At 39.1% G+C, this 27,917-nt stretch overlaps 1 protein-coding gene across 7 annotated transcripts; it reads right to left on the reverse strand.

Moving 5' to 3' along the window:
- ZBED4 (zinc finger BED-type containing 4) lies at positions 1–27,835 on the reverse strand. Of its 7 annotated transcripts, XM_073328317.2 has the most exons (5): positions 27,633–27,835; positions 24,356–24,493; positions 22,806–22,877; positions 21,207–21,283; positions 1–5,868 (listed from the first exon to the last, which is right to left on the reverse strand). In XM_073328317.2, the coding sequence occupies exon 5, from the start codon at positions 5,471–5,473 to the stop codon at positions 1,955–1,957; it is 3,519 nt and encodes a 1,172-aa protein (XP_073184418.1). In that variant the 5' UTR covers positions 5,474–5,868; positions 21,207–21,283; positions 22,806–22,877; positions 24,356–24,493; positions 27,633–27,835; the 3' UTR covers positions 1–1,954. The 7 variants fall into 7 exon arrangements, with proteins under 7 accessions (XP_073184418.1, XP_073184415.1, XP_073184416.1 ...); XM_073328314.2 differs by lacking the exons at positions 22,806–22,877; positions 24,356–24,493 and adding an exon at positions 7,308–7,572; XM_073328315.2 differs by lacking the exons at positions 22,806–22,877; positions 24,356–24,493 and adding an exon at positions 20,610–20,719.
- Positions 27,836–27,917: the final 82 nt, after the last annotated feature.

The following is a 27,917-nucleotide window of genomic DNA, read 5'->3' on the forward strand; positions in this document are numbered from 1 at the left end:
GAAATTGCAAATAAAATGTTTAATTTCAGAAACTGAGTTCACCATTTATAAATACACTAAAACATAGTAAATGCAAAATTAGATTAGCATAGGTACAGTATTTTAACAAAACTACAATTTTTCTAAAAGGTCATAGGCAAATGCATGACTTGCTTCCCAAAAGTATTTAATCAAACTGAAATGGGAAGATGACTCTTTAGTAGTTGAGAGAAAAACATGGAAAACATTGTTTACAATTTAAATGCTGGCTATTTTTACTCTATTTTTGAAGTTTAGAGGGTTCTACAATAACTCATTTGTAGGGTCCTGCGAAATTCACAGCTATTAAAAATGCGTCATGGACCGTGAAATCTGGTCTTGTGTGCTTTTACCCTATACTATATAGATTTCACAGGGGAGACCAGTGTTTCTCAAATTGGGGGTCCTGACCGAAAAGGGAGTTGCAGGGGAATCACAAGGTTATTTTAGGTGGGTCGTGGTATTGCCACCCTTACTTCTGCACTGCCTTCAGAGCGTGGTACCTGGAGAGCAGCTGCCAACTGAGGGCTCAGCTCTGCAGGCAGCAGTGTAGAAGGGTGACAATAGATACCATATCATGGCATCCTTAGTTCTACAGTGCTCCTGGTGGCGGCTCTGTCTTCAGAGATGGGCTCCCAGTCAACAGCCACCGGTCTACAGCTGCCCAGCTCTAAGGCGGAGCAACCAGCAGCAGCGCAGAAGGGTAGCAGTACTGGAACCTCCCCACCCCCACTCCACAATAAACTTGCAACCCCTGCACAACTCCTTTTTGGGTCAGGCCCCCTACAATTACAACACTGTGAAATTTCAGATTTAAATAGCTGAAATATGAAATTTATGATTTTTAAAATCTTGTAATAGACCATGAATTTGGTAGGGACCCACTCATTTGCATGATGGACACCAAACAATTATGAATCAACCCTACTACATAAAATTCTAAGCAGTGCACCGTATCCATAAGGCTATTCTTCAGAATCAGAGTTTGTTATTTTTGTACTAGGAACTTTAAGACAAATTGTTATAGCCAGCTGTAATCATGTCAGGAAGCAGGGTTCAATTTTTACAGCAGGTAACCCTTATAATTGTGATGCACTAAAGATTAAAAAAAGGCTTTAGAACATCAGATCTTTCACTGTAAATTTCTTGCCTTTTCATGCACTGCATTAAACAACAAGCATTCATTCACAAACTTTGATAAAAACTTCCAAAAAGAGCTTATATAAATACTCAGAATATTTCTGTAATTCAGTAACAACGAAAAACCTGAATAGGAGAACAGCACATGGCAAGTTTTATTACAGATTACTGTATAACTGATGTTCCATAATACCTCTAAATTTAGTTACGTTTTCAAAGAGTAATTCAATAGTTTCCTGTCATAGTAAACATCTTCCATAATAATTCTTCATAACCCTTTAAGTACTTTAGGGCTTGCAATTAAAAACTGCTAGGTAAAAAGATGGCTTGAACTCCACCTTTTATGTACAGCTTTCTTTTGACAGCTACAAAAGCTATTTTGCTGCAATTAAAGCAATGTTTAACTAAAATACAGTACCTGGTTTATGGGTTTTACATAATTGAATAAAAAACTACAGAATAGAACTGTTTACATCTTTTTTGCCATTCTATTAAAACAAATGACCGCGCTTTAAGTTCATTTACAATTATGGATTAAAACCTACATAATTATGTATAATTTGACAAGACAGGCTATTTCTAGTGTGAACTTTTAAAAAACATATATACAATATCTGGCCTGAAGAACTATGAATAAGGCACATGTAGACATTTTAATGAAAGCTGACAAAACTAAAATTTTGAATTACAGTCACTGATTAGATGTCATACATGGCCCCTACTGGAGCAATTTAACAATCCAAATATTTAATATCCAGTGAGCAACAATAGTTTTAGTCTAATTTGTTCATTAGTTTCAATACTGGAAGTATATTAAGGGAAGATTCACTTTCAAAAAGATAAGTTTTTCAAAGTGTTCAATCATTAGCCTTGACTGACTAAAGCTGCTGTTTTCATTGGATGTATTGAACAATCTCTCTGAAGGAACAATACTTGGTGGACAACCCAAGAATCTGACAGCCAATTTTGACAATACTGGCCAAGATGACTTCTTAAAGTCCCAGTAAGTTAGTGGGTCACAGTTATGCTCAAGCACTTCTTCCTCCAAGTATGAGAGCACCATATCCTCTGGTAACTTTGCCTTCTCTTTTAGATCTTTTGATTTTTTCATGTCAGCCATAAGTGACCAAAGATTATCCTCCCCACAGGAGTTTGTAGATGGTGAACCTATATCGCACCCATTAGAAACAGGTTTATCATCTGAGGTAGAACTCAATATTTCCAGCTCCCTGATTAAGTCCAGTTTATACTGTTCAGCCTCCTCCTCTGTAAATAAGGATGTTTTGTAGCGGGGGTCTAAAAGTGTAGCAAAAATGTACCTTGGATCATGAAGTGTGCTAGACAATCTACTCGCCATAGCTTCTTTCAAGGATTTTAACATGGTGTCAATCCCCATTGTTTCCTCAAACAACATCTCTATTTTTCTGTTAAGTATGTGAATCATTGGAATCACCTGGCTTAAAGTGGACATGTGTGTACTCATCTCTCTACTCGCAACTTCAAATGGTTTCAGAGCATGACACACAGATTGCATAACTACCCACTGATCACAACTTATCAGCTCCCTAAAGCTGCACTCTATTGACATTTCATCAATTGCTCTTTTCTGTTCAATTAAGCGTTCAAGCATATGGAATGATGTATTCCATTTGGATGGAACATCTTGAATAAGTTGATGTTGGGGCAACTCATATTCTTTTTGTAACTCAGCTAATTTCTCCTTTGCTTTTGCTGACCGATGAACACGTTCACAAATCTTTCTTGCAATACTAAGCAAATTTTGAACCATTCTCTGACTTTTAATAGCCTCATTTACTATGAGATTAACAGTGTGACCAAAACACTGCACACTCGAATGATCACTTTCATTTAAAGTTTTTCCAATACTCTGATTATCAGTAACAGTAATCCCAATCTGAAGGCCAATGGAAGTTATCCAGGCTTCCCACCAATATTCTAACTGCTTTTGAATACTGATGCCATTGTAGTCACAATCAATCTGTGACACATTTAAAAGTGCTGTACAATGGTAATCTTCACACTGGGGTCTAAATGAGGACTCAAATGTTACCCAGTGAGCAGTAAGAGTTAGATATTCTCGTGTTTGATTGCTCATCCATATTCCTGATGTAAAATGTATTACTCCGCTTTCAGCTTTTTTCAGATGTGAAATAATTATTTGTTTCACGTTATCATACATTTCTGGAATTGCTGTCCTAGAAAAATACGATGGTGAAGGTAAGGAATACTGAGGTTGCAAGTATTCAAGCAGCCTGTTAAAGCCAATGTTGTCTACAAAAGAATATGGCTGAAGGTCAAGTGCAATCATTTCAGCTACAAGACTTGTAATTTTTTTGGCAACTGGGTGAGAATCACAAAACTTGTCATTGGTTTCATCAAAGGTTGAAGATCCTAATAATTCTGTGCTCAGGGGCTTGTGATTATCCGTAGAAGAGGACAACACTGTCTCTGAAACATCAGTTTTCAGCACATTGTTATGAAACCGCTGCAAATGTCTTAGAAGGCAACTTGTACCTAAATTTATTGGCTTTTTCCCCCTGCTTATTGTACGTCCACAGTGCATACATATTACTTTAGTTGAATCTGCAGAACAAATTGAAAAGTGATTCCACAGTTTTGAGGTCTTCTTGCTATTGACAGGAAATATAATCGGATTACCATTTGTAACCATTGTGGGTAAGTCAATCAATTTTGAAGAGGAACATTCTGCGGAAGCCAAAGTAGCATAAGGAGAATTTGCCAAACTTGCATCTATAAAACTCTTCTGGTTCCCAATCACCTCAGGGTGGCGTCTATATAGATGTCTCATCAAGCAGTTTGTGCCTACATCTCCTTTTTTCCCACAACTTATCATACAACTACAGTATCTACATATAGCTTTTAGACTGTCCACTGGAGACAGTGAAAAATGGTGCCAAACTTCCGATTTAAGCCTTTTCATAATCCTTTTATTCTGCTGAAACACAGAGCTATGTTCAAATATCAATGGACTTAATCCCTCACACTGCTTCTCAGGAGAAGACACTAAGGAGGCTTCACCTATATCATCAGATGACAACATCGATGAGTCTTCCACCAGAGCATCTCCAGAAGGGAGAGTAGAATGGATTTCCTCTGCCATTCTATCTGGAGAGGAAGAAGCAGACACCGATTCTTTAAGCAGTTTTCCTGGAGAGGACGACACAGAATTCAGATCACCGTCAGAAGGCAGTAAAGAAGGCAATAAAGTTGGAGGAGCAGAGTACAAGGGTGGTATGCTTGTACCACCGCCATTCTCCTGCAAAACGATGGAACGATGGGCTCTCCACATGTGCCTTATTAAGCAACTAGTTCCAAGATCTTTTCCATTCTTTCCTCTACTGAATTCATTCATGCAGTGGATGCAAACTGCTTTAGAATTATCTAAAGGAGACAAATAAAAGTGTTTCCAGACAGCAGATCTTCTTCTGGAACCTGATGTACTCTTTGGAATTGGAACAGTTTTCTCAGCTACATTCTCCACAGTTTCATCATATTGATTGTTGGGTAGGGGTGGAGATGACCCGGCCATGATTTCTTCTTTGATGCACTTTTCAGAAACTGAAAGGTCTGATATTTCTTCAGAAGAGACTATAGAAACAGATTCCTCAATTACTCGATCTGGAGATGGTATCTTAGAAGCAATTTTCTTGACCAGTTTTATAGGCGATAACACAGCACTTAAATCTCCAACATCTGCAGACTGAGCAGGCAGTAACAATGAAGGCGAAGAAAGAGAAGCTAGACCCGGCATACTTCCATTTTCTTGAATAAGTACAGTAGGATGAGCTCTCCTCACATGCCTCATGAGACAACTTGTACTTAGGTCCTTTTCATTTTTACCCCTGCTAAATTCTTTCATACAGTACATACATATTGCTTTAGTGCTGTCTCGAGGGGATATAAAAAAATGATTCCAAGCAGGGGATTTTTTCCGGGAGCTTATGTTTCTGCTAGAAAGGAGGCTTTGTGTCACAGCTTCCATTGCTACATCATAAAGAGTACTACTGTACTGAGAAAACAGAGATCCATAATCATCTTCATTTTCTGTAGATAAATATTTGCCAGGATTGTTATTAATGAAATGTTTTTCTTTGTCTTCTTGTTCATCGCTACTGTCTGTATGTTTGAAATCTTCATGTTCATTTTTTATATCCATTCTTTCCAAAGTACAATTATTCATGCCATCATCTTCTTGCTCTACTTTTAAATTGTTGATTTTATCTAACACAAAGTTACTGTCCATTTCTGGGGAATATGCCTTATTTTTTTCCATGGGTGACAAATTATTCTTGCCGAGTCTTCATGTATTAAGAAATAAATAAAAGTAAAGATGATTTAAAAATTTAATTTAAAATTATATATCTTGCGTAATGCACAAACAAAAATGTATCAGTATGACCCTTGGGTTTTGTATTCTATATTTTTGTTGTGCAGATTTAAATATCATTAGTCACAAAAAACGTGCTGAAAAATTATAGCTCTAATTTGTAAAATCTCAATTTCTTTCCGGGACCAGGAGATCTCAGGTCACAAATTAATTTCTCAAAGACAGCTACTGTTAAATACTTCATGTTGTAGACATAAGCCTATGAACTGAACGTTTGTTTTCTTCATCCAGGAAGCCATTCTGTTCATGCTGATTAGGTAATTATGATCCTTTCACGCCATCTAGAAATAAAAAGAAAACCATGTTAAACAGTTCAGATTATAATACATGAAAAATTAAGATATACTTCTAGAAACAGTGGGCTTATTTAATGTGATTTCCCCCCCTTAAAAAAAACCTAACAGTTTAGTATTTGTCAAAAAGGACTATTTCACACTCACTCTCACGAGCACACAGGTGGAAACTAGTTATTTTAGCTTTGAGTTTTGCACTTAGGGATTTTAGTTTTGCTTTGTTTCATATTTCAGTGATTGAATTCAATCTCCAAATTTGTTATATTTCTTCAGAGAACAACTGAATGTTCCATATAATATGTTTAGAAACATTAGGTTTTGATGAGGAAATACTTATCCTTTGAAATGCATCCAGCTTTCTTGAACCTTTCTTTGGGTTCCTCTAGCTGAACAACCACAGTCCTCACAAACTCAAAAATTCACTCCATCACTCCCCATATCTTGTATGCAAGTCACTTTTGATTTTTTTTTTTAATTAAATGCAGTAACTGTTTAGTCAAGATAATTGAACTACACCACAAAAACCAATGAAGCTGCTTGGCTCTGTCAGCAACTTCCTTCTCTGATACAACAGGAGGCAGCTGCTTTTCTAGCAGAACTGCAGGTTTCCATATTGACACCTTGGATTTCAATTCTGTCACCCTGCCCCTTCTTACTAATAAGGGCTAAGACAAAGTAACAAGAGGGTCACAGAAGGGGAAGCTGAAGTTGTAGTGGGCCACAGCTTGAAATTCTGCTACGAAGGCAGCTGTTGCTTCGAACTTAACTGCCTGTGGTTCATCAGAGCACTTCTGGTCTGACATCTGAGAGAGTTTGTCAGTCTGGGACTTAGGTGCTGGGTTTACCAAACATGGTTAAGGTGAGGGAAGAATAGAGACTGGCAGCAAGGCTGGAGAGCAGAGCTCCTGGCTGACTCCTCGTAAACGTCACTGATTAAACTGATCAGCATTTCAATGCTAGAGAACGACCAATGACAAAACCTGACACTTAACACTACAAAATGCACTCTCGTCTGTGTAAGTGACATTTTTAGGGGCTAAAATTCACCCAGTGTGGGGGAGAAATGCAACAGAATGCACAGATTTTAGGCAGGCTTGGACATATGTTTGTAAAAATTTCCTTGCTAATTCTCCCTGCCTATGTTTCACATATACAGGTGGCTTCTCTGTAGACTCTGCAATGCAGTGGATACAAAGATTATCCGGACACAAGGCAGGGTAACAAATCTACATGGCACATGTAGTAACACAGGAAAAGGTTTGTGGTACCAAGCAGCTTTGACAGAGCTGTCAACTCTCCCAGTTAATCTGATTTTTGGCCTCTGTTGTAGGCAATCTTGGGAGGACACCAAAAGCTGCAGCCTTCATAGGACTTTCAGACCTGCAGGGAAAAGGCCCTTTGTTTAGTTAGCTTCAGCATTTTCCTACCTTCTCGGGAAGGACAGCCTACCATAGCTGCTGCAAGAGGTAGAGCTCCCTCCTGGGAGAAGCAGGAAGAGTCTATAATCATTTTCACATGTAGAAAGGGGGCAGCAGAAAGAGCACAGCAGCTCTGCTCCCTCCCCTCCTGTGCAAAGTGACAGTTGCCTCTTGCAACTTTGCACCCAAGAAAGGAAAGAAGAGGACCTCTGCTCATCACCAGGCTTGGAAGGTGGAGCCCTGTTGATGCTGCAGAAGGGGGCAGATGTGGGCTCTGTGTGGGGCAGAAGAGAATCAAGAAAATTAACTGGTATTTTTGGTTTTGGAGAGAAGACCGAAGCCCTACACAACAATATCAGGCAGCATTTAATACAGATTTGTGTAATGTGACTTTATTTGGAACTTTTTGGCTCCTGCTGCAGAAGCTCTCGCTCAGTCACCTCACTCACTACAAACTTGTGAAAGTTGGTAACACATGATCTCACACAGAGAGAGTGGGCAAGGAGTCCTCAAAGAGGAAATCAAAGAAAATGGGGGAGGGAGGAGGGGAGGAGGAGAAGAAAAGATAATATCTTTGTCAGATGGTAAGTGCATGCGAATTAGCTAATACATATCCCTTAAATATGCACATGTGCATAAAACACAGGAATTCTGGGGCTAGAGACTAGTTCCCAATTTGAGAAACCTTTAACAGCCTTTTTTCAGGAATTCTTCAACCCTCATCTTCTAATAATCAGATCCCTTTAAGGTGACAAGATGAGCATCTAAAAATTGGAGCACTCAAAACCATTAGTCAATCACTTTTGAAGTTCTGTCATTAGTATTTAAGTGGTTTATCATCCATATATATATGATCCTTCCCCCTATTCAATTCTACATAGGATTTCAATCAGTTCAATTTTTCAAAAAAACGTACAGTGGTATACAATGAAATCTAAACCTGCTTACAACCACTCCGCAGGATTTATACACACTTGCACACTGGGCGCAGAAACTCTACTACAGCTTAAGAGCTACTTCTAGAAGTACAGGATATTCAAGGAAAAGGTTTTTGCTTCATATAAGAGATACACATAAAGAGATACCTCACAGCACATATTTAATGCAAACTGTATAAATACTATGGCTTTTCCGAAGACAAATATGTCTGCTAATCCTTATGAAAACTAATTTCAAGTTTTAGAAACCATTTACTTATGGCCACCTCTCACAAAGCATGAAGTGTATGCTGAGTGAAATATGGAGATTGATAATATATGAGGAGGGGGTAAAGATGGATAGTTAAATGTATTTTTGTACAGTTGAATGCTTCTGGGTTTTGAAGAAAACTGCTATGTTCTCTTAAGGGTTTTTCCTCCTGAAGTGAGCAAATTCTTCTTTCTAATGAAACTCCACATTAATTTTCTCCTGGAAATAGCACGGTTACTATGGTGTGTAACTGGAAACAACTTTAAAAGAGTTTGAAATGTTTGTCATTGATTCGGAATTAAATGATTCGGAAAATTCAGCCTCAGTCACAATGAGCACATCATCATTTGGTATCTTAAGAAAAAACACTTGATGTAATTTTAAATGTAAATATCTTGCCTACTTCAGTACACACTGTTTTGTCATATTTGTTAAAATGCAAGTTTACAAATAGCTACTGTAAAATACTGCAAGCAAAATTCTGAAGTGCATAACATTTTCAAACTCCAACTGAAAGTCATTTGTGCCTTTGAAAATCTCCTCTAGTTTATATACACAAACAATGAAATACAGATAATTAAGGAAGGTAATAATGGCAATGAAAGTCCAAATATTTTGATAGGAGAAAACAGAAATAAAGAAAAACCACCTGTTCAAATCTACTACTATGATCAAGGCCAAAAAGAAGCATTTATGTAAAACAAACAAATATCTATATGTATTGAGTAACATATAGCAAAACAGGGTCAAAGAATACTTTCACATATGTAGATAACTTGTTTCTGAAAACAGATAAGGTATCCAGAGGTTGAGAAAAATTTGGATTTCATACTAGTAGGTTACTGTTAATTGTGGACCTAAATATTCTTGGGAATCCTTCAGCAAGTGATCATTTATAACAAGTGTTTTAAAAGGTGCTTGAGTTATAAAAAAAGTTTATATAAAACTAGCAACATATATGGTTGCTTTAAGGCAGTGGTTCTCAATCAAGGATACGCGGAGGTCTTCCTGGGGGAGAGGTACATCAACTCATCTAGATATTTGCCTAGTTTTACAACAAGCAAGCAGTAAAATTCAGATAGAAATAAGAAAGAAAATATTGTTCAATACTTGGGGAAAAGTTAAACAAAATTTGTAAATATGATTGAGAGAATAAAGACAATTAAAGAAAAGAGAGCAGACATAGGGTTTTCCATGGAAAACCCTAAACAGGAAAACTGGAATTGCTGTCAAATTTACTAGCTTGTCCACAGATTTAGAAAACATGGAAAAACCCAGCAGTGGCTAGTGGAGATACTAGACCTCATTGGTGTTCTCCAACTCTAACAAAGAAACTCAGGGCTCTGAGTGGCTTACATTCTCAACTGATGTCATATTTCAGACTTTAAAATAAATTATGGACTATTACTTAGCGCACACTTCTCTAGCTCTTTATATTTTCCAAGTGTTGTACAAACATTAAGTAAAATTTAGGAAATTAAATATGATTAGAGATCTGTAGGACTGGGATTAGGACTACAGTGCTAGGTTTTGGTAGTGAGGAAAGAGATGAAAGAATATCTGGTAAATTAGTAATCAATAAGAAACAACAGACATCAAGCTTAACTGATATCAGTCTTAAAAGAACTAACAGCTGTTTATTTTTTAAATTAATGAACTTGTTTGAAGAAAAGAAAATACAAAACAAGACTCAAAGTTTATGAAAGGAGATGACGACCTAGGAAATTATTATTCTGATGTTTATCTGGTACTGAAGTGAAAAAGGTCAATATTAAAATAATAAAAAATATTAATATGCAACCACTAAGAATAACATGGTGAATGATACGCAACACAAGTTAATAAAAAAACAATTATTCCAGATAAACCTGTTAGCCGCCCTTTGACTAAGTTACACGTTCATTGAACAAAGAGATTGGGAATGCAGTGGAATTAATTTATCTACACAGACTTTATACCAAAAGCTTTCTATCCAGCCCTTCCTGGAAAGGAAAATACAGAAGTTGGAAAGTTACTACAAGATTATATTAAAAGATAGTGACTAGGGCTCCATTCCTGAAATCAGACCTATGTGAGCAGAGATTTACACTCTCAGAGTCCTACTGAAGTTAACAGGAATTCTGCATTGGCAGAGATATCTGCCAGAGTGGATCAAATTGCGGGGGGGCGGTTTGGGAAGCGGCTAAAGAGGGTCTATGTATCAGAGGGGTAGCCGTGTTTGTCTGTACCCACAAAAACAACGAGGAGTCTTAAAGGCTAACAGAGCCCTTAAAGAGGGTCTGTGACTAAGTCACTTTTGTACCATCTGAATTTTCGGTCAGCTGAGGGAAGAATAAGAAATGTATGGTTTACTGGGACTCCCCATAGGCTGTCTCCTAGCCTGCAGCAGCCAAGAATTTCTGTAGCACCATGGAGACAGCTCCTGTTCCTAGCCCCAATAACTATACCAGGAGTTGCAAGTGGAGATGTACAGGGCTACACAAAGTGATCATGTGATTCTTGAGCTGGGGGAGTTCTCCCTGTAGCTGACTGCATCATGTTTACACCCCCTATATACCACTGGAACAGTTTACAATGGTTGGGGGCCAGACATATATGCTATCTTTGTTAATCCTCCAGGAGATGAGTAAAGTACATACTGATACAGTCTGTAAATTATATCAACATAGAAGTGGCATCTGAGAATAATTACAGAAAGATCTGAATATTTTAGAGAAATTTTAATAGGATAAGAATTTAGAGAAGTGTAAATTAATAAGTGGGATAAATTACCACCACCACTCACCACAAAAACAAAATAAGAGTAATATCTAGAACAGTCATCAGAAGAGTAATGAAGAAAAGGATTTGGTAGAAAAAAAAAGGGACAAATTCACTTTTAAGAGACTCCTGATTACTAATACTGAAAAATACCTAACTGTAAACATTGAAAGATTTATAAAAATTGTTTTACTTGTGTTTATGCTCTTAAAATTTCCTTTTCAAACCTGATTCACTTTTAACAGTGACAAATTGGAACAACAAGAACAATCTTGTCACTAAGCACTGGGCTAGGACTCTGGATATCTGGATTAAATTCCCAGTGCTGCCACAGAATCTTGTGGAAATCTTAAAACAGAGATATGTTTCTCCCACACTTTGTCTATTTAGATTATGTAATCTCTTTAGGGCAAGGACTGTCTTATAATAAGTTTCTACAGTGCATAACACATCGAGGTCCTGTTTTTGGAGTGGGTCTCTAGGCACTACTGAAATACTTATTGGAATAAAAAATTATGTTTGGTAATTTAAAAATATTCTAGATTTGGCACTTGAAAAGAAAATTTATTTTAGGAAGGACTATGATATTGAAATATTCTACTCTCTACATTGGAATACACACAAAATCATTGCTAGCTGTTTGAATTACAACAGAGAAGAAAAAGAGCATCCATTTCTACCCTCAAACTGCTGAGAATCAATATCAATGAAGTTACACAGGTTTTATACCAGTGTAAGTGAGCAGAAACATGCCCAGAATCTTGTGTGATGTCTCTACCAGGATAGGGGACAGAATGTTGGAATCAGCTGATTCATGGAGATTCTGTGACAGTTGGACACAGGCTGTTGGGAAAAGGCCGGGCATCATCTGAAGTATAGGGATAGCAGCTGATTCGCCCCACCCCAGCCACTTCCCTGGGAAGGCAGGAAACCAGAACAGTCAGGAACGAGAATACAATACAGACCAGGGTAAAGCACGAGGAAAAAAGTGAAAATGAACGGTGGAAAATGATGAAAAATAATAAGAAATCCACAGACAGAACAGAGTGGGAGGACTGAGGAACCCAGCTACAAAGGTATGTGAGCTCTTACTTGTTCTCTCACTTTCCGTGGAGGGCTCTGATTTATCAGAGACAATTCACCTCTCCCCACATAACTAAAATATCTAGATGCCTGGTCCGAGACTGAGACCAAATCAATAATTAATTTTGGTCAGGGATAACAGGTGTGACGATGTGAGTATGCAGCCACAAGTATCACTATCTGGGTTATTTAGCCCTAGTAACAAATGCAGGGGGTTGACTTTTCCAGCTGTATCTCTAGTGATAGAAACTATGCTACAATGTGAAAATCAGCAATACAATTACCTACAGTATAAAATCACAAAATAATTTTACTGTGTGTAAACAGGAGCCATTTTGTTTATATTAAAAATTAGAGTAGGACTGTTGATTTCAAGTTATACTTTTGTTCTTTAACAGTCTCTTGGGTACCCAGCCTCCTTCCCCCATCACAAAAAATAATGTAGTAAGATGACACGAATAGAAAGCTCAGAAGTGACTGTTTCAATTAAAAGGACACAGTCAAGCTGAAATATAGCCAGCCTTAAAAAATACATCAAAAGTGGATTCAAGTCAATATGATCCAACCCCAATTTCCCCTGGCTAATTTGTGATTTTACAATTGCTTTCTCCCTTCTTAAACTTGCTGCTTCAGTCTTCTTCATCAGGTCCATAGAGGCCACTGCTGGGTGCTCTTTATATCACTGGAAAGGGTGCAGGGCATGAACCAACCCCTCCACGCCCCAGGATCCCAGCACTTCTCGCTTGCATAGGTATTAGGCCCCTCACAGAGGCACACCCCAACTCCTGATTCTTCCTAGTTCTGGCCAAGCATTCTGGGTTCAAATTTGGAATCAGCAGCAACTCTGCTACCGTATTACTTGTAATACATTTCCTGAAACATGTGAAAAAGAGCCCCCTTTAGAACATAGAGAAGATGTGCTAGTGTACAAGACAAGAAGTGAAACAGACCAGCAATTAAATAATGAAAAGAATATACAAATCACTGTCAAGAACCGAAGGAAAAAAAATTCCTGACCAAAAGAAATTTCAGATACAAGTATGATTCCTACATTGATAAAGTCCCTTTAAAAACTTTACTCAAAGACATTTTGTAATTTAAACATGTAATTTAAAATAAAAGCACTTCTAAGGAATGTGGTCTTATTTTAAATTTAAAGAATTGATCAGGTCCTTATCTGCATAATAGAGCCAGTTTACTCTCACTAGCCCTCCACTCACTATGTAGCATCTTCATAACATGGAGATTTTGTTCCTCAAATATTACACATGTTCTAGCTATGTGTATGACACTAGGAAGAGAAACAATAGAAAGATTATATTGTGCCCACATGGGTAGTATGTTTGGTGAAAGTTTAGCTCTAAAGCCCATATTCAGGCGTCCGACTCTCAAAACTGCAAAGCATCCAAAGTTCCCAATTACCTCCATAATGGATGTTGGTTGTTCAGCATTTTTGAAAATCAAGAGGGTGCCTAAATAATGAACAAGAAGCCAAACTTCAGGCTATTTTTGAAAATGTTGGCATTCGTTCTCTGTTTTTCATAAGTCACTCGAAAATTACTGAACATTTACATTCCTGTAGCACCTACATGCCTCAACCAAGCTGGAGCTCCATTGTGCTAGGCACTAAACAAATGTAAACAAGCCCTACCCCAAGGATTGCAATCTAAACGTAGTTCTTGCTTTGCATGTTTTGAGGGTAAGCACTATTCATTTTCCAAGTTCTAACCCAGCAATACAGTTAATTTAAGTCTGACAGATAACACCCTAATACAAAAATCATAAAATATATATTAACTTTAAGTTACAGTTGCTCTGCTAAATTTAAAAAATAAACAAAAAAACACCAAACTTTCCAATTCCAAAAATCTAATGGACCCCAAAAAGAAAATTATTACAAGCGAACACAATATCAAGTGTTAACTCTGACTTAAATTTCTTTGCCATTTATCAAAGTAATATTGTAATAACTTCTTGGAATTTTGCGTAGTAACTATGGGTAAGATTTGCAGAAATTCTCAAGGCTGGCCTAACTCTGCTTCCACTGAAGTCAATGGGAGATTGTCTCAGAGACATTTTGATGGTTTGATTATTTAGACACACACATTTTCCATGTCAGGTTATACAACTTTATTAACATTATTAGAAGACCTAGGACAATGTTACTATGAAAAGTCATTTGTTGAATATTAGGGTTTCTTTTTCAACAGAAAAACTGCTATTTAGGTTTCATTTGTTCATAGGATTTTTTAGCACTGGACATCAAAGCTGCTGTTAAATTCTAGTGCTAATAAGCTCTTGGGGGATCAGCAACAAAAGGACTGGAATAGGAGAACAATAGAGTGGAGAATGAAAAGGTGAGAGTGATAGCAAGGTGAAAAGGGATCAGAGATATCAGGGAAAGAGAAAAACAGATGAGAAAAAAAGAATTTAAGACAAAAGAAACATGTATCCCACTACAAACTGCATTTTGTTGGTTGAGAATGCCAGGTCAACTTTTAAAAAGCCACCCGAAACTCAGAGCACACCTCCTTTCTGATCTTGTTTCTCCCCCAAACCATCCCTTCACACAGCATAAACACTGCGCCTCAGACAACCCTCCCCCCAAACAGAGCCACTCATTAGCCACACTACAAAGCCCTGCTCTTTCCCTACCTCATGACACCCAGTCTGCTCTGTTCCCCTACTGTACCTGCGCTACAGAAAGACCTAAATGTGTCAATGATCTGGTATGCACAGTGGACATAGAAAGTGCAGCTGAGAAATGAAGAGGCATTCGCGGCAGGGCGGAGGGGGAGGGAGTGGGGATGTGTGCGCGTGCGTGTGGGGGACATGTCTCCCTTAATCCTGCTCCAATCTATATCTAGGAAAAAGAACATTCATAAGTTTTCAATGTAAGAATAATCATTTTGCTGAAACAAGGAATAAAATGACAAGTCATTCAAGAGGATGCCAAATAGTCAGTACTGGTGGAGGCATAAGGTGAGAGAGACTTGCTGGGCAGCTGGTGTGTTGTGTCTAGTCAGTTTCACTGTTTCTACTACTCTGTTAATATTTATAAGGCTATTTTCAGGAAGAGAAACACACAGATTTTAAAGGATTTTAAAAATTTAGAATACATCATTTAAAGAGTGCTCTAACCAAAACTGGATTTTTATTTATTTTAAGTTAGTCAATTTTTTAAAATTCAAGTTGAAAGATCAACTACGAAACTGCTAGGACACTTTTACTATGTGTCAGTTTTCTTTCATACTAATGAGAATCAGCACCCAGAAAGGTCTGTTTTAATCCCCAAGGGCTGCCCAGAACAGTTGATCTCTACACATACTTCCCACGGACATCAATATGAGCTGAACTTCGATGGACTGCATACAAATAAGTGTTTTAAGACAGATTTATTTACAGCCTGTGGAGATTTTTCATTATTTTATTGCAGTAGTACCTCAGAGTTACAAACACCAGAGTTACAAACTGACCAGTCAACCACACACCTCATTTGGAACCTGTAATACACAATCAGGCAGCAGCAGAGACCCCCAGAGTTACAAACTGACCAGTCAACCACACACCTCATTTGGAACCTGTAATACACAATCAGGCAGCAGCAGAGACCCCCCCCCCCCACTCTCACTCCCCCCCCCCCAAAGCAAATACAGTACAGTACTGTGTTAAATGTAAACTACTAAAACTAAAGGAACAGTTTAAAAAAAAAAGATTTGACAAGGTAAAGAAACTGCTTATTTAATTTAAATTAAGATGGCTAAAAGCAGCACTTTTCTTCAGCATAGTAAAATTTCAAAGCTGTATTAAGTCAATGTTCAGTTGTAAACTTTTGAGAGAACCACCATAGCATCTTGTTCAGAGTTACAAACAATCTCCATTCCTGAGGTGTTCCTAACTCTGAGGTTCTGCTGTATGTTACATTTATATAGAGACAAGGTACTATATTTACACTAAGCTTGTGTTTGCTGGAACTGGAAGCCTGATTATGCATATGGAGATGAATTAATAAAAATAGATACATGTGTTGAGGCAGAGGGTCCCTGAAAAAGCAATATGTATATTCTGTGAAGCAATGAGTACTAAATCAAAATCTTCCATATTAATTTTGCTGCTAAGTTTGACTATTCTTTTACAGTTCATTCTGTTAAGAGCTCTGAATAGTTTTATATAGCTACCAAAAGTTACCATAAATTACAAATGATTCTTCAAACAAACCTCTAGTTCATCTCTATTCTAGGTTTTCCTCCTAATTCCAATATTTCCAAACCCCTGGGTTTTCTCTGTTAACAGGGTTTAACAGAGCTTGTTTTTTCCTGGGTTCATCTTAACATGTTTCTCTGATTCTTTTCTGCTGCAACTAACAATGGGCCAGGACAAAAGTGCTAGCTTGGAAACTTTATATAAGTCATATATATATATAAAAAACAAAAAACAAAAACAAACAACAAAAAAACAAAACACCTTTAGAAATGCTTTACCTTGCCTATCATGGGAACAACTGTGACCAGATCACCCAATGAAGTTTAAACTTGAGGACCCAAAAAAAGTATTATGTGCTTATAAGCCTAAGTAAACTGTACATTCACCACAAGCATCCGAGCCTTCCACAGCGTCGTAAGGCCCATACCCCATTTTAGAACAGTAAGTTCCATCTCTAACTTCAATAATGAGCCCACTCCTAGACCCCACTAGGATAGTTTTACAGAGGCTTTTTCTGCCCACTTGTCAGCAGTCAGCCAGCTCTTCAGCTTACAACTACTCTAGGCTCCATGCCAGGAGTCGATGATCCTAGTCTCTGTTGCATGCACATTTTGCTTGCCTTCTGCTGCTTAGGCAAGACTGCAGCAGAAAGAGGCAATTGTTACCAGCAAGGGAAAAGGTGGTAGTTCCCACCATGGCAGCATTTGGTACAAGGAGGAATTCTGACACAGACACTTGTCTCCTCCCTGGCACAGCAAAAGCCCAGTCTCCTCCTCCCCAAGGAGCTGGTCATAAAAAAGAACTGTCCTATTGATGCAGGCATGGGTAAATACAATTTGCTCAAAAAGGTGAAATTTAATTTAGGACAGGAATTTAATTTATATGAAAAAATGAATTTTAATAATATTTTGCATATTCAAAGTGCTTCACAAACTTTAATCCATGCAACACTCCCTGTAACACAGAGAAGTATTATCAAAGTATCATCTGTAGCTCAATGGTTAAGGTTGCATTGAGGGTGGTTTGTGTTTTTTTTTTTTTTTAATTTAAAAGTAGTTTAAATCGCTTCACAGAGCATGAAAATTAGTGTTTTCCCTAAGCAAAATGATACCATTTATTCTTTATATCACTTACAGGTCTAATTTCCTAGAAAACGAAGTAAATCCTTTTAACAAACCTAATGTTTTCGGGGTGTGAGGAAGAGGAACTGAACAAAATAAATGGAACAAAGGAGAGGAGCAGAGATGAGAGGAAAGGCACTTTGTTCCCTCCCTCTGCCCTCCACACCCCCAACAGCAAAGAGACTCCTAAAGCTGTGGCTAACATAGCATGTGGCTCCTTGAAAGCTGCCCTTTTATCCCTACTTCCTCAGTGCATGTACAAGGTATTAGCCCACCTGCCGAACTTTTTCCTTCTACTTTATACTGAACTGTGAGAACACATGCAACAGCCACTAGCATATTCTCATTCCCCCTCCTTGGGCTGTCTGTAGCCTTCTAAAAGAGTGAAGGAGTGCAGGGGGAGAGAGAACAAAAGTAATCAAGATAGAAAGCAAAGAAAAAAGAAAAAGTAGAATGTACCTGCCAGCAGAACTAAAAGGTCTGCAGAAGCAGGATCTCTGCTCCTATGAATCTTGCAGTTCCATACTGCAGGCAACCTGCCAAATAGCACATCTTCTCAGTTGCACAGGAGGTAAGCCTCACTGACACACCCAACCGAAGGTCTGCAGAAACTCTAAAGGGTATATTTACACAGCAGTTTAACACTCATGGCTGGCCCAAGTCAGCTGACTTGGGCTCATGGGGCTTGGGCTGCTGGGCTGTAAAATTGCTGTGTAGTTATTTGGGCTCTGGGTCCCACAGCAATTTTATTGCCCCGCAGGCTAAGCCCAGATAGCCCAAGTAGCTGACCCAGGCCAGCCGCAGTCATGCCTATGGGTCTTTTATTCCTCACTAGACATACCCTAAGGGTATGTATACATTGCAACATAAGCACAGGGTTAGTAGAACTTTAGTTAGCAGACCCTGGGTGTATTAACCTAGGACTTGAGGGTCTACACTCATTTGTAACCCCAGGCTAGGAACTACTGAACCCTGTGTCCCAACCTGGTGGTCCAGCATCTATACTGTATTATGCGTGCCCAAGTCCAACCATGCATATCCCAGACTTCCTAGCTCCCCTCCATAATGCGGTTGCTCTAGCCCTTTGAGTATAGTGCAGTATGGAAAAACCTGACTGTTCACCAAACTTGACTGTCCAGAGGACAAAACACATTGGCCCATTGGATTCTTTTGATGGTCTCCCAGAACACAAGTCCAGTGGGGTTCCATCTACACTGCAAACCAATATTGAATCCCGAGTCCCAGCTTGACTCGGGTTAGAACTCCTAAACCCCGTGGGGTCCTGGTGCCTTGGATCTGGACCCTGGGTTAGCATAATGTATGTATAGATGTAAGGAGGGTTAGGGCTTGAGTCTAAATTCAAACCCTGGGCTTACACTGCAGTGTAGACATATCCTAAGCTACACTCATGCTGCTCTTGTGCACAATGGGATCAGAGCCACTCTATGCAATCCCAAGCACCAGCACACAATGACCTGTGCACAATATGCTTTGTGCTGAGATCTATTTTGGTAGTTACACATTATATGTATGAAAATTTAGCAACTTCATATTTACTCTTAGTATACTATACAATATTTCTTAATACCTAGACAAATGACTTTTATTGCGAGTTGATACAGTAAATTTAACCCCATATGAAAACAATTATGGGCAAACAAAGACGTAAGAAACTGATTGTTTAAACATTTACATAGAGATTCTATTTTTTTTTTTTTATATTTCATACTCCCAAAAACATGTTAAATTTCACCTTACACACTCCAATAAAAACCTTAATTCTAACTAACAGGACACATTCCGCTCTAATATAGGCATATATTCTATTTTATAGTGCCCCAAAGCATGCTCCATGTTACACATAAGCCCTATCCCAAAGTGCTTATAATCTAAAGTTAAGACACAATGAATGAGCAGGACAAAGAATGGGGAGTGACATGTATGAATTGTAAAGGAAATGAAATATTTATATAAAATGTTCATACTACTTAATGTCTAGAGTTAACTGCTTATAAGATTACATTATCTACTGCAGCAACCTTAGCTTGCAGTCAATAGTTATTTTGACTAGGATTATCCTCAAGAATTATTTCCTGAATTACAGCTGAGACATGATGCCCATTTACAATAGAGTTAAAGTGGATACTTCCGTATTTCCAATTAATGCTTTTAACCTTGAGAGCTGCATTAGAAAATTGCTTTAGGTACATCTATAAAAAGCTGCAGTATTTGACATCATATAATGAAATGTGAAGTAGGTACTAAAACTCACTCTGATGTGCACATTACATTTCAGTTTTAATACCTGCAACAAATATATATTTTAATAATATTTAAAATTACATATTACCATGTTCTGGAGAAAGCAATATTGTCTATTTTCATAGAGTTGAATAGAAAGGCCACTACAGAGAAACTGCTCTTTTTTATCCCTATTATTCTGTCTTAGACTGCCTTAATTGGCTACGTCTACACTACCATGGTAAGTTGACCTATGCTACTCAACTCCAGCTACATGAACAACATAGCTGTAGTCAACATATCTTCGGTTGAGTTACCGCAGGGTCTATACTGCAGGGGGTCAACAGGAAACACTCTCCTGTTGACTTACCTTACTCTTCTCATCAGGGGTAGAGTACAGGGGTCGACTGGAGAGCGATCTGCTGTCGATTTGGCGGGTCTTCACTAGATCCGCTAAATCAACTGCCAGTGGATTGATCTCAGAGTGTCGATCCCGGCTGTAGCATAGACACAGCTTAAGCTCTAAATAAGGAAAAGATCCCAACGCAGAACTAGTACACAACAGGACCTCTCAGGCTTACTACAGACATATGACCTAGAAGAATTGTCATCTTACATTCTCTTCAAACTTTTGGTAAATTTTGAGAAAATATCTGAAGCTATTATAGTGTTTAAGTGAGCCTATCAATGTTTCCAGACTCAACATTTTACCTACCGTAAATATTTCATCCATCTGTTGTCATTGTCCATATGATCCAATGAATGCATCCATTTTAAAAATTAAGTTAAATTGGATTTATGAAAGAAAAAACACATTCTGAAACCCTACACAAGAATAAATAATGTTTATTGTCAAGCTACATTAATATATTATGAACAGCTCTTCCCCACTTTATTCATGCTCTATGGGTTTTTAAAAAAATTTTTAAACGGGCAATAAAGCGTACCCTGCTCTTCTGATGACCTGTGCTTGCTGATCAGAGGGAAACCTTAGGCCTAGCACTTGTCTTTTCACAGGATAAGGATCTAAAAACCCTTAGCTATTTTGGCAAGTAAGGGTATTGATTTCAAAAGTAACTAAGGGATTTAGGAGCACAAATGAGACACTTGCTTCTAAATTCTATAAGCACTTATGCAATTCCCCCCCACATACTCACACTAAATTATGAAATGCTGTACAATTTAAGTCACTTTCATGATCACTGATTCAAGTCCCTTCTTCAACAGCTGGCGTTGCTCTAAATTAAGGGGGAAAAAGGTACAAACTGGAAAAAGAAGAGAGCTGTCCAACAGTTTATTGACAGAGACTTACATATCTGCTCCACTGTGTTCCATTGGCTTCATTTCAGGTTCAGTATACGCTATGCAAATTGATGCTGAGGAGTCTACCTGAGAGAGGGAAAAAAGCATTTGTTATTTTAAACATAAGAAATTTTCAGTGTTGTCAACTATCATGATTTTGTCCCAAGTCTTGCAGTATTTTGAGTTTGGATTCTTTTGCTTTAAGTCCCAGGTCCTGGGGTCATAACCACATGAGACTCAGCTTTCAATTGATAAATTTCCAGCCTCAGATGTGGACAAAAGCTGGAAAATCTGAATTCTATGAATCTTGTAAGACAAACAACATGCCTAACATTATAATTTTTAGAAAATTAATGGTTTTAACCCAAACTCATTTTTGGAACCTGACACTATTATTGGGTGCTTGGGGTTGGCAATACTGATTTCTCCCTGAAAATGAAGTCAATGCATGCCACACACTTCTCCCCATACACGGGACTTGCATCACATTGGAAACAATTCACTCAAAAGAGCCTATCAATTTATTACATTGCAAACAGAAGATCTGACAGCAAGTTATTCCTTCCCTCCATAAATTGAACATGCTGCTTCACCAGTGCTCCTAGCCTAACAAAATCTTGTATTAATCAACATGTAATACAGTACATGATCACCATACACTGAATCTCTCATATATAACATGTTCTATACACTCCATTTGTTCCACCAAAACCAGGTATTTTGAATTAACAAGTAGGTATCAGAGAATAAGCACAGGGGGCCAGAAATCACTCCCTCCAAACAGAAAATACACAGGAGGGACTGAGAGTCTGGAGGAGGAAAATGCAAACATTCACTTTATATATCTTTTAAAGAACTGACTCTCCTGGTGAGAGGAGCTGGGCTGGAAGCCTGCAGATTTTAAAGGCTGTGCCCCTCTAGTCCCACATATCTTGAGCCAGCAACAGGAGCTATCCTGTAGGGTCATCTACTGCGCCACAGCCTCCCCTACATCTGAAAGTACAAACTCAAGCAGAAGGTATGATACCACTGACAGATATCCCCTAAGGCTGCTCAGAAACTCCAAACTGTATCATCTCTTGCATTCATATTTTCATGTAGAAATCCTTGGATTCTGCAGTGGAGGGAAAACAGTTTGGCACCTTCCTTCCCCTCCTCCACTTCATGGTTCTCCAGAATCCACATGGGGTAAGGAGGAGTCAGTACAGTGTGTGTGCAGGTGCAGAGGGGAAGAGATGGGGGCCATGGGGGCTAATTCAGCCCCACAGAATTACAATAATCAGAACTACTCTGCAAAAATAGAGAGTTATGTCTTTAATTTATAATAAACTCCAACACCAACATATTGAGAAACTGAGCAGGGGAGGGACTAGGTGACTTGTCCAAGGTAAAGAGGGAATCAGTATGAAATATTGAAATTGAAAGTTGAGAGAGTTAAGCCCCCTATGGGCACATTCCCATTCTCTATCCCATGGTATCTCACCATCTACAGGGCAGTTACTAGTATATGAAATATTCACAATAAAAAACAAAGCTATTTGAAATTGAGTTACATTGTGTTACAAATTCAAAAAAGAGAATACTTGAGAATTATCACTGAGACACAAACCTTAAAATGTAAAAGTATGTCCATTTTCCAGTGAAAAGAAGCCAATAATCAAGCACAGACTTGATCTGTTGCCTATGAAAAGACATTATTTATGCAAACATGGCTTTTGTATTAATAAGTCAAAATCTGTGCTTTCACTGCAATTCAACCCAGCAAATAAAATGAAATTTTAGGGGGCTGAAATTATACACAAAGGAATTTTGCACAGCTCTCGTAAAAGCAGACATATTTCACTGTCTGGAAAAGCTATAGTTTCTTTTGACAAAATGCAATGAGCTTCTAGTCAGCTATAAAAATGAGTAACTCTACAAGTTTGAACAGAATAATCAATCCTTGTTCAGCCCTGCAACACTACCTAAAATTATTACTGGGGGAAAAAAAATGTTATAATACAATTTTACAGAATGCATTGTTTCCTAGTTTAATAAAAACTGTAGTAATATTGTAACATTTATTGTGCCAACTTCCACTAGAAACTATTACATTATGAATCCCAGAAAGATCAACACATTTTAAAAACACCATGGGTTTAAGTTTTCAAGAGTTCAGGACAAATTATTATTATTTTTTAAATTAAATATGGTACAAATAAAAAAGAAGAATGCCAAGATTATGTTATCCCATTCTGCTTATGTCACTTTTATGTGGCATGGCAACAACATAATAAATTGTCCAATACTGTAGTAATGCATTACAAGGATACTATCACATAGTTTAAGTCAAAAGTTTATCTAACTTTTAATTAGTTGTAACCTGGTGGCACCTTTAATGTTCTAATTTATTTTGAAACCTCCAACTTTAAAACCCACATAAATAGCTTTTTGAGTCACCAAATCAGCATGCACGCCACCTGTTAGTTAGTTCAGCACATGAAATTAACACATTCTCACAATTGTGCACATTTCTACTGAGAATAATGATGCTGGTGCAAATGCAGGAACAAAGAGCCACAGTGGCACAGAAAGCAGGGCAATTTTGCCAAACAGAAAAGGACACATTTGTTAGGGAAAATGTATTTCCAAACGTCTACAAAAGTAAACAGTTAAGACAGATGAGTTTTAAACATATAAAGCAGTTTTCACTAGTCTATGTCAGTACTAACAATATTCTTGAAATCTCTCTACTTAAAGAAATATTGATACTACAAAGTTATTTGGCTCAGTGCCTGAATTATGATTATAATCTATTCCGGTTTTTATCTCTTACCCATCACCGAGGTATCTGACCTACTGGGTGAAGTTCTATAGTTTGTGATATGCAGATCAGACTTAAGGATCATAATCATCCCCTTTGTCTAAAAAGATCTAATATTTATAGTTCTTTGGTTGCCTTAATCATGTGAATACAATTAATTAAGTAAAGAAAGTCTACTTTATTTCCCTTCAATGTACTCTGCAGTGGCAACCCAAAAACAAAGTATGTTTCTTTTTGGGATATTGAAAATTTCTAATTATGAGAGAAAACTTCAAAACCAAATTTTCCCCTACATGGAAATTATCTGGTCTGGGGATAGAAACAATGAGTTTTTCCCCCAACCTTTGTAGACTTACCCTGGCATTTTTGGGTTGACTGTGATGAGGGGCATGAAGCAGTATGGTGTTCAGGGAGAGACAACAGAACATTTACAGAGAGCTCATGTCCCTCAGTCCCAACTCCTCCTTACACAGAAACAGATTCCCAAAGGTAGTCTTCAGTTAGGTCATGGAAAAATGAGAGAGATTAACACATGCCTGCTGAGGGACTGTGGCAAGAGGATCAGCTATTTCCCAACAATCTAAGCATTTTTATGGGTTTTTCTGTAGTATCTAGTTAAGAAAATCTGGTTGGAGGATCCCATGCATTACAACATCAAACCACCCTTAGAGACTTTTTTTTTTTTTTTTTAAATAAAGTGGGCTTCTCAGATTCTCTCACTCGCTATAGGCGACCCTGACATTTTATTTTTTTGTTTTAATTTTATAAATATCAGCAGTGTGAACTCTGGTCTTTTCTGGTTTTCCTAGAAGACTGTATGCTTCAGATATACATTAATATTTATATTTCAGTATTGCCTACAGAGCCTAATCATGGTCCAGGACCTCATTCTGCTAGGTACCATACAGACAAGTAACAAGAATACAGTTCCTACCCCATATAGCTTGCAATCTTGATTTATGACAAGATTGAACAGGTGGATGCGGAAAAAAAAAATAGGTCTGGAGAAGGTGGGAAAACAAGTGGGTTTTTCAAAGTAGACAGTCGTTTCAGTTCACAATATAAAAATTTTTATATATTTAGCTCTCACACTGAAGATGTTGAGTCTAACAAAATCTTCCTTTATCCAAAGTGTCAGCAATTGAAGTTAAACAGGTGTTTTTAATAACAGTAAATTTTAAACAAATTTTCCCCTCAGAACAACTCAGCTTACAGTCTTTTGTGAGGCCAAAATGTCATATATTCTCCATTCAATTTAGGTTTTGCTTACATTATTGAAATTACACAGAAAAACTCCCACTGTTCCCAACATCTATTTGGCTACAGGGGTGTTAGCAATATTGGAAACCCTAATGTAGATGGTTCTCAGACTCTAATACTATGTCAATTAGACTTGCTCCCTCCGAGGTAGCCATGAACAGTCTTCCAATCCAGACAGGACTCCTATCTCTAACTTAAAAATCAATTGGGAGGGGGAGGGGTGGTGGTGAAGAGAAGAATGTCTTTCAGGACTTCTTTATCCATCATAATGAAGCAACAAATAAAAAGATATATAGGCTCTATTCTTCCTCTGCATCCACCTTTAAAGTTCTACATTTCCGTTATAACATCCCTCCCCTCCTCCAACCCTTCCAATATTTGAAAGAAATGGTGATTTTCATGGCTATAGGTATGACTTTTTGGGTGGGAAAGAGGGAGCTGACAGAGATTCTCCAAGTATCAGAGGTGTTGCTGTGTTAATCTGTATCCATAAAACCAACGAGGAGTCCAGTGACACCTTAAAGACTAACAGATTTATTTGGGCATAAGCTTTTGTGGGTAAAAAACCCACTTCTTCAGATGCAGATTTCCCCTCCCCACACACCCCCCCTTCAAATTATAGGTCACTGTTAAAGAAAAAGTAAGGGACTGCGTCCCCTTTTCCTTTTTTTAAAACAATGCATAAGGGAAGCCTAAAAAGTTTGTTTTAATGGGGGCTGAAATGATATCTTCATTAAAGATTCAGTAAAGATCCCTTCAGTTAAGGCATGATGGGTAAAGACCTTTGAGGTCCCCAGGAAGTCCTCTAGCAAAACCAGGAAAGACCAGATTTGACATTCCTGTTATTTCTAATGTATAAATAAGATTGGGGGGGGAGAAGGAGAAAAAAAAATCAGGCCTTTTTATGCATCATAATCCAGCAAGAAATGCACACTCTTAACCTGTAAGTGTTTTTTTAAAAGTTATCATTAGTGTCAACAGGACCCTTTCATAATTTAACTTGCACATCTTTAATATTTTCACAATTTTTAGGTCATCTAGTGCACATGCATGCTATATTTTTCAAAATATCTCACATCTATTATAATGGAACTGGTGTGCAATAAGGAAGTTTGCTACTCTATTACAATGTGCTATTTTAAAAAAGTAATAAATATCCAAAACATGTAAATATTGAAGTATTTTAAAGATGTTGTTAAAAAACGTAAAGTTAATATTAAAAACTGCATTGGAATAGATGACAGTCAAATTCTGCAGACTTTACTGACACGTCTCTTTAAACCAAGGGCAGTTCTGTCTGAATACCAACTGAGGACTGGGGTCCCTCAAAGGAGGGAGGAGTAGAGATGGTGTCTATATTATCTCTGATGCTAGCCATGGAGGTTCTTTCCTCTAAAATCCAGTGTCCACATCAAAAACAATTATTTAGACCTGGTGTCTAGAGTCTCGTTTATAAATTGTATGTTTGTGTATGAGAGTCCAGACGTACTTTCCATCTCAGCTTGTGCGCACACAAATGGGGGCGGGGTGTGTCTTGTTGAGCACACACTTTCCATCTCAGCAAGCACGTTACACACATTTACACCTAGATGCAGTACGCCGGGCAGGGAGTTCCCCATTACTCGTTAAGCCCACACCCCAGCATGCAATCACAGCTCTGCAGACCACAATGCCTGCCTAGCGGGGTCCTGGGCTATTCTTATTCACTCTTAGCCATCTTAGATCGGGTTCACACCGGCCACATGGTCACTTCTTCCTCCCGCCCCCAAGTGAAGGGCCCGGTTCCTCCCGCGGCCTCTGGGCGGGCAGGGCGCAGAGTGGTTCGGGCTGGCCTGGCGCTGTACGGGGCGGACAGCGACGGACGGAGACAATGCAAGTCGCGCGCTGCCATGCATGCGAAGCGGGCCCCGGGCCTCCAGAGAGGGCTCGTCGGGAGCCCTCCACCCAGCCTGCCGGATACCGCGGAGGGAGCACAGCAGCTCCCCAGGCAGGTCAGACCCGCGCCCCCCACCACCGGGGTTGGGGAGAGCCCCGCCCAAGGGAGCGGTACTGGGCACCCCCCACCTCAACAGAGCCCCCTCCCAGGGCCTCGGAGACAATGGAGCGAGCGAGCACCAGGGGCCTAGGCCCCCGCTTCCTGTGCCTCGCCACCGCACGCCCCTTGCCCGGCCTGGCGGCGCTGCCCTGTGGGCGCTCCTGACCGGAACAGGGCGGCGGGGAGCCCCGGGAGCCAACGGCTCGGGCACCCGGGAACTGGCGCGGCTGAGGCAGAGGCAGAGCCAGCCAGTGGTGGGGGCAGTAGCAGCCCCGGGAGCGGGAGAACCGGATCGCCCCGCTCTAGCCCCCGCCCTACGCCACAGCGCGACCACTCACCTCGCCGGTCAGCCGCCGCGGAAGCGGGAGGCCACCAGTTACCGCCCCCTGGCCGGGCCCGAAGGAGTTAAAGGGAAGGGTCAGGCAGGACCGTCCCATTCATTAGTCGGGCGCTTTGTCTCCAGCTGCCGCCGCCGCCGCGACGCTGATCGGCTCCCCCGGCTCGGCCGCCCCAGCGCACACCGCGCAGGCGCCACGGGCGGGGGCGGGGCCGAGGCACGCAGCGGAACGAAACTCAACGGCAGCACGTACGGCGCGTAACGTGTCGTCGTACAGGCAAAGCGA

This window comes from Lepidochelys kempii, chromosome 1 (assembly GCF_965140285.1).
Source record: "Lepidochelys kempii isolate rLepKem1 chromosome 1, rLepKem1.hap1, whole genome shotgun sequence".
Lineage (NCBI taxonomy): Eukaryota > Metazoa > Chordata > Testudines > Cheloniidae > Lepidochelys > Lepidochelys kempii.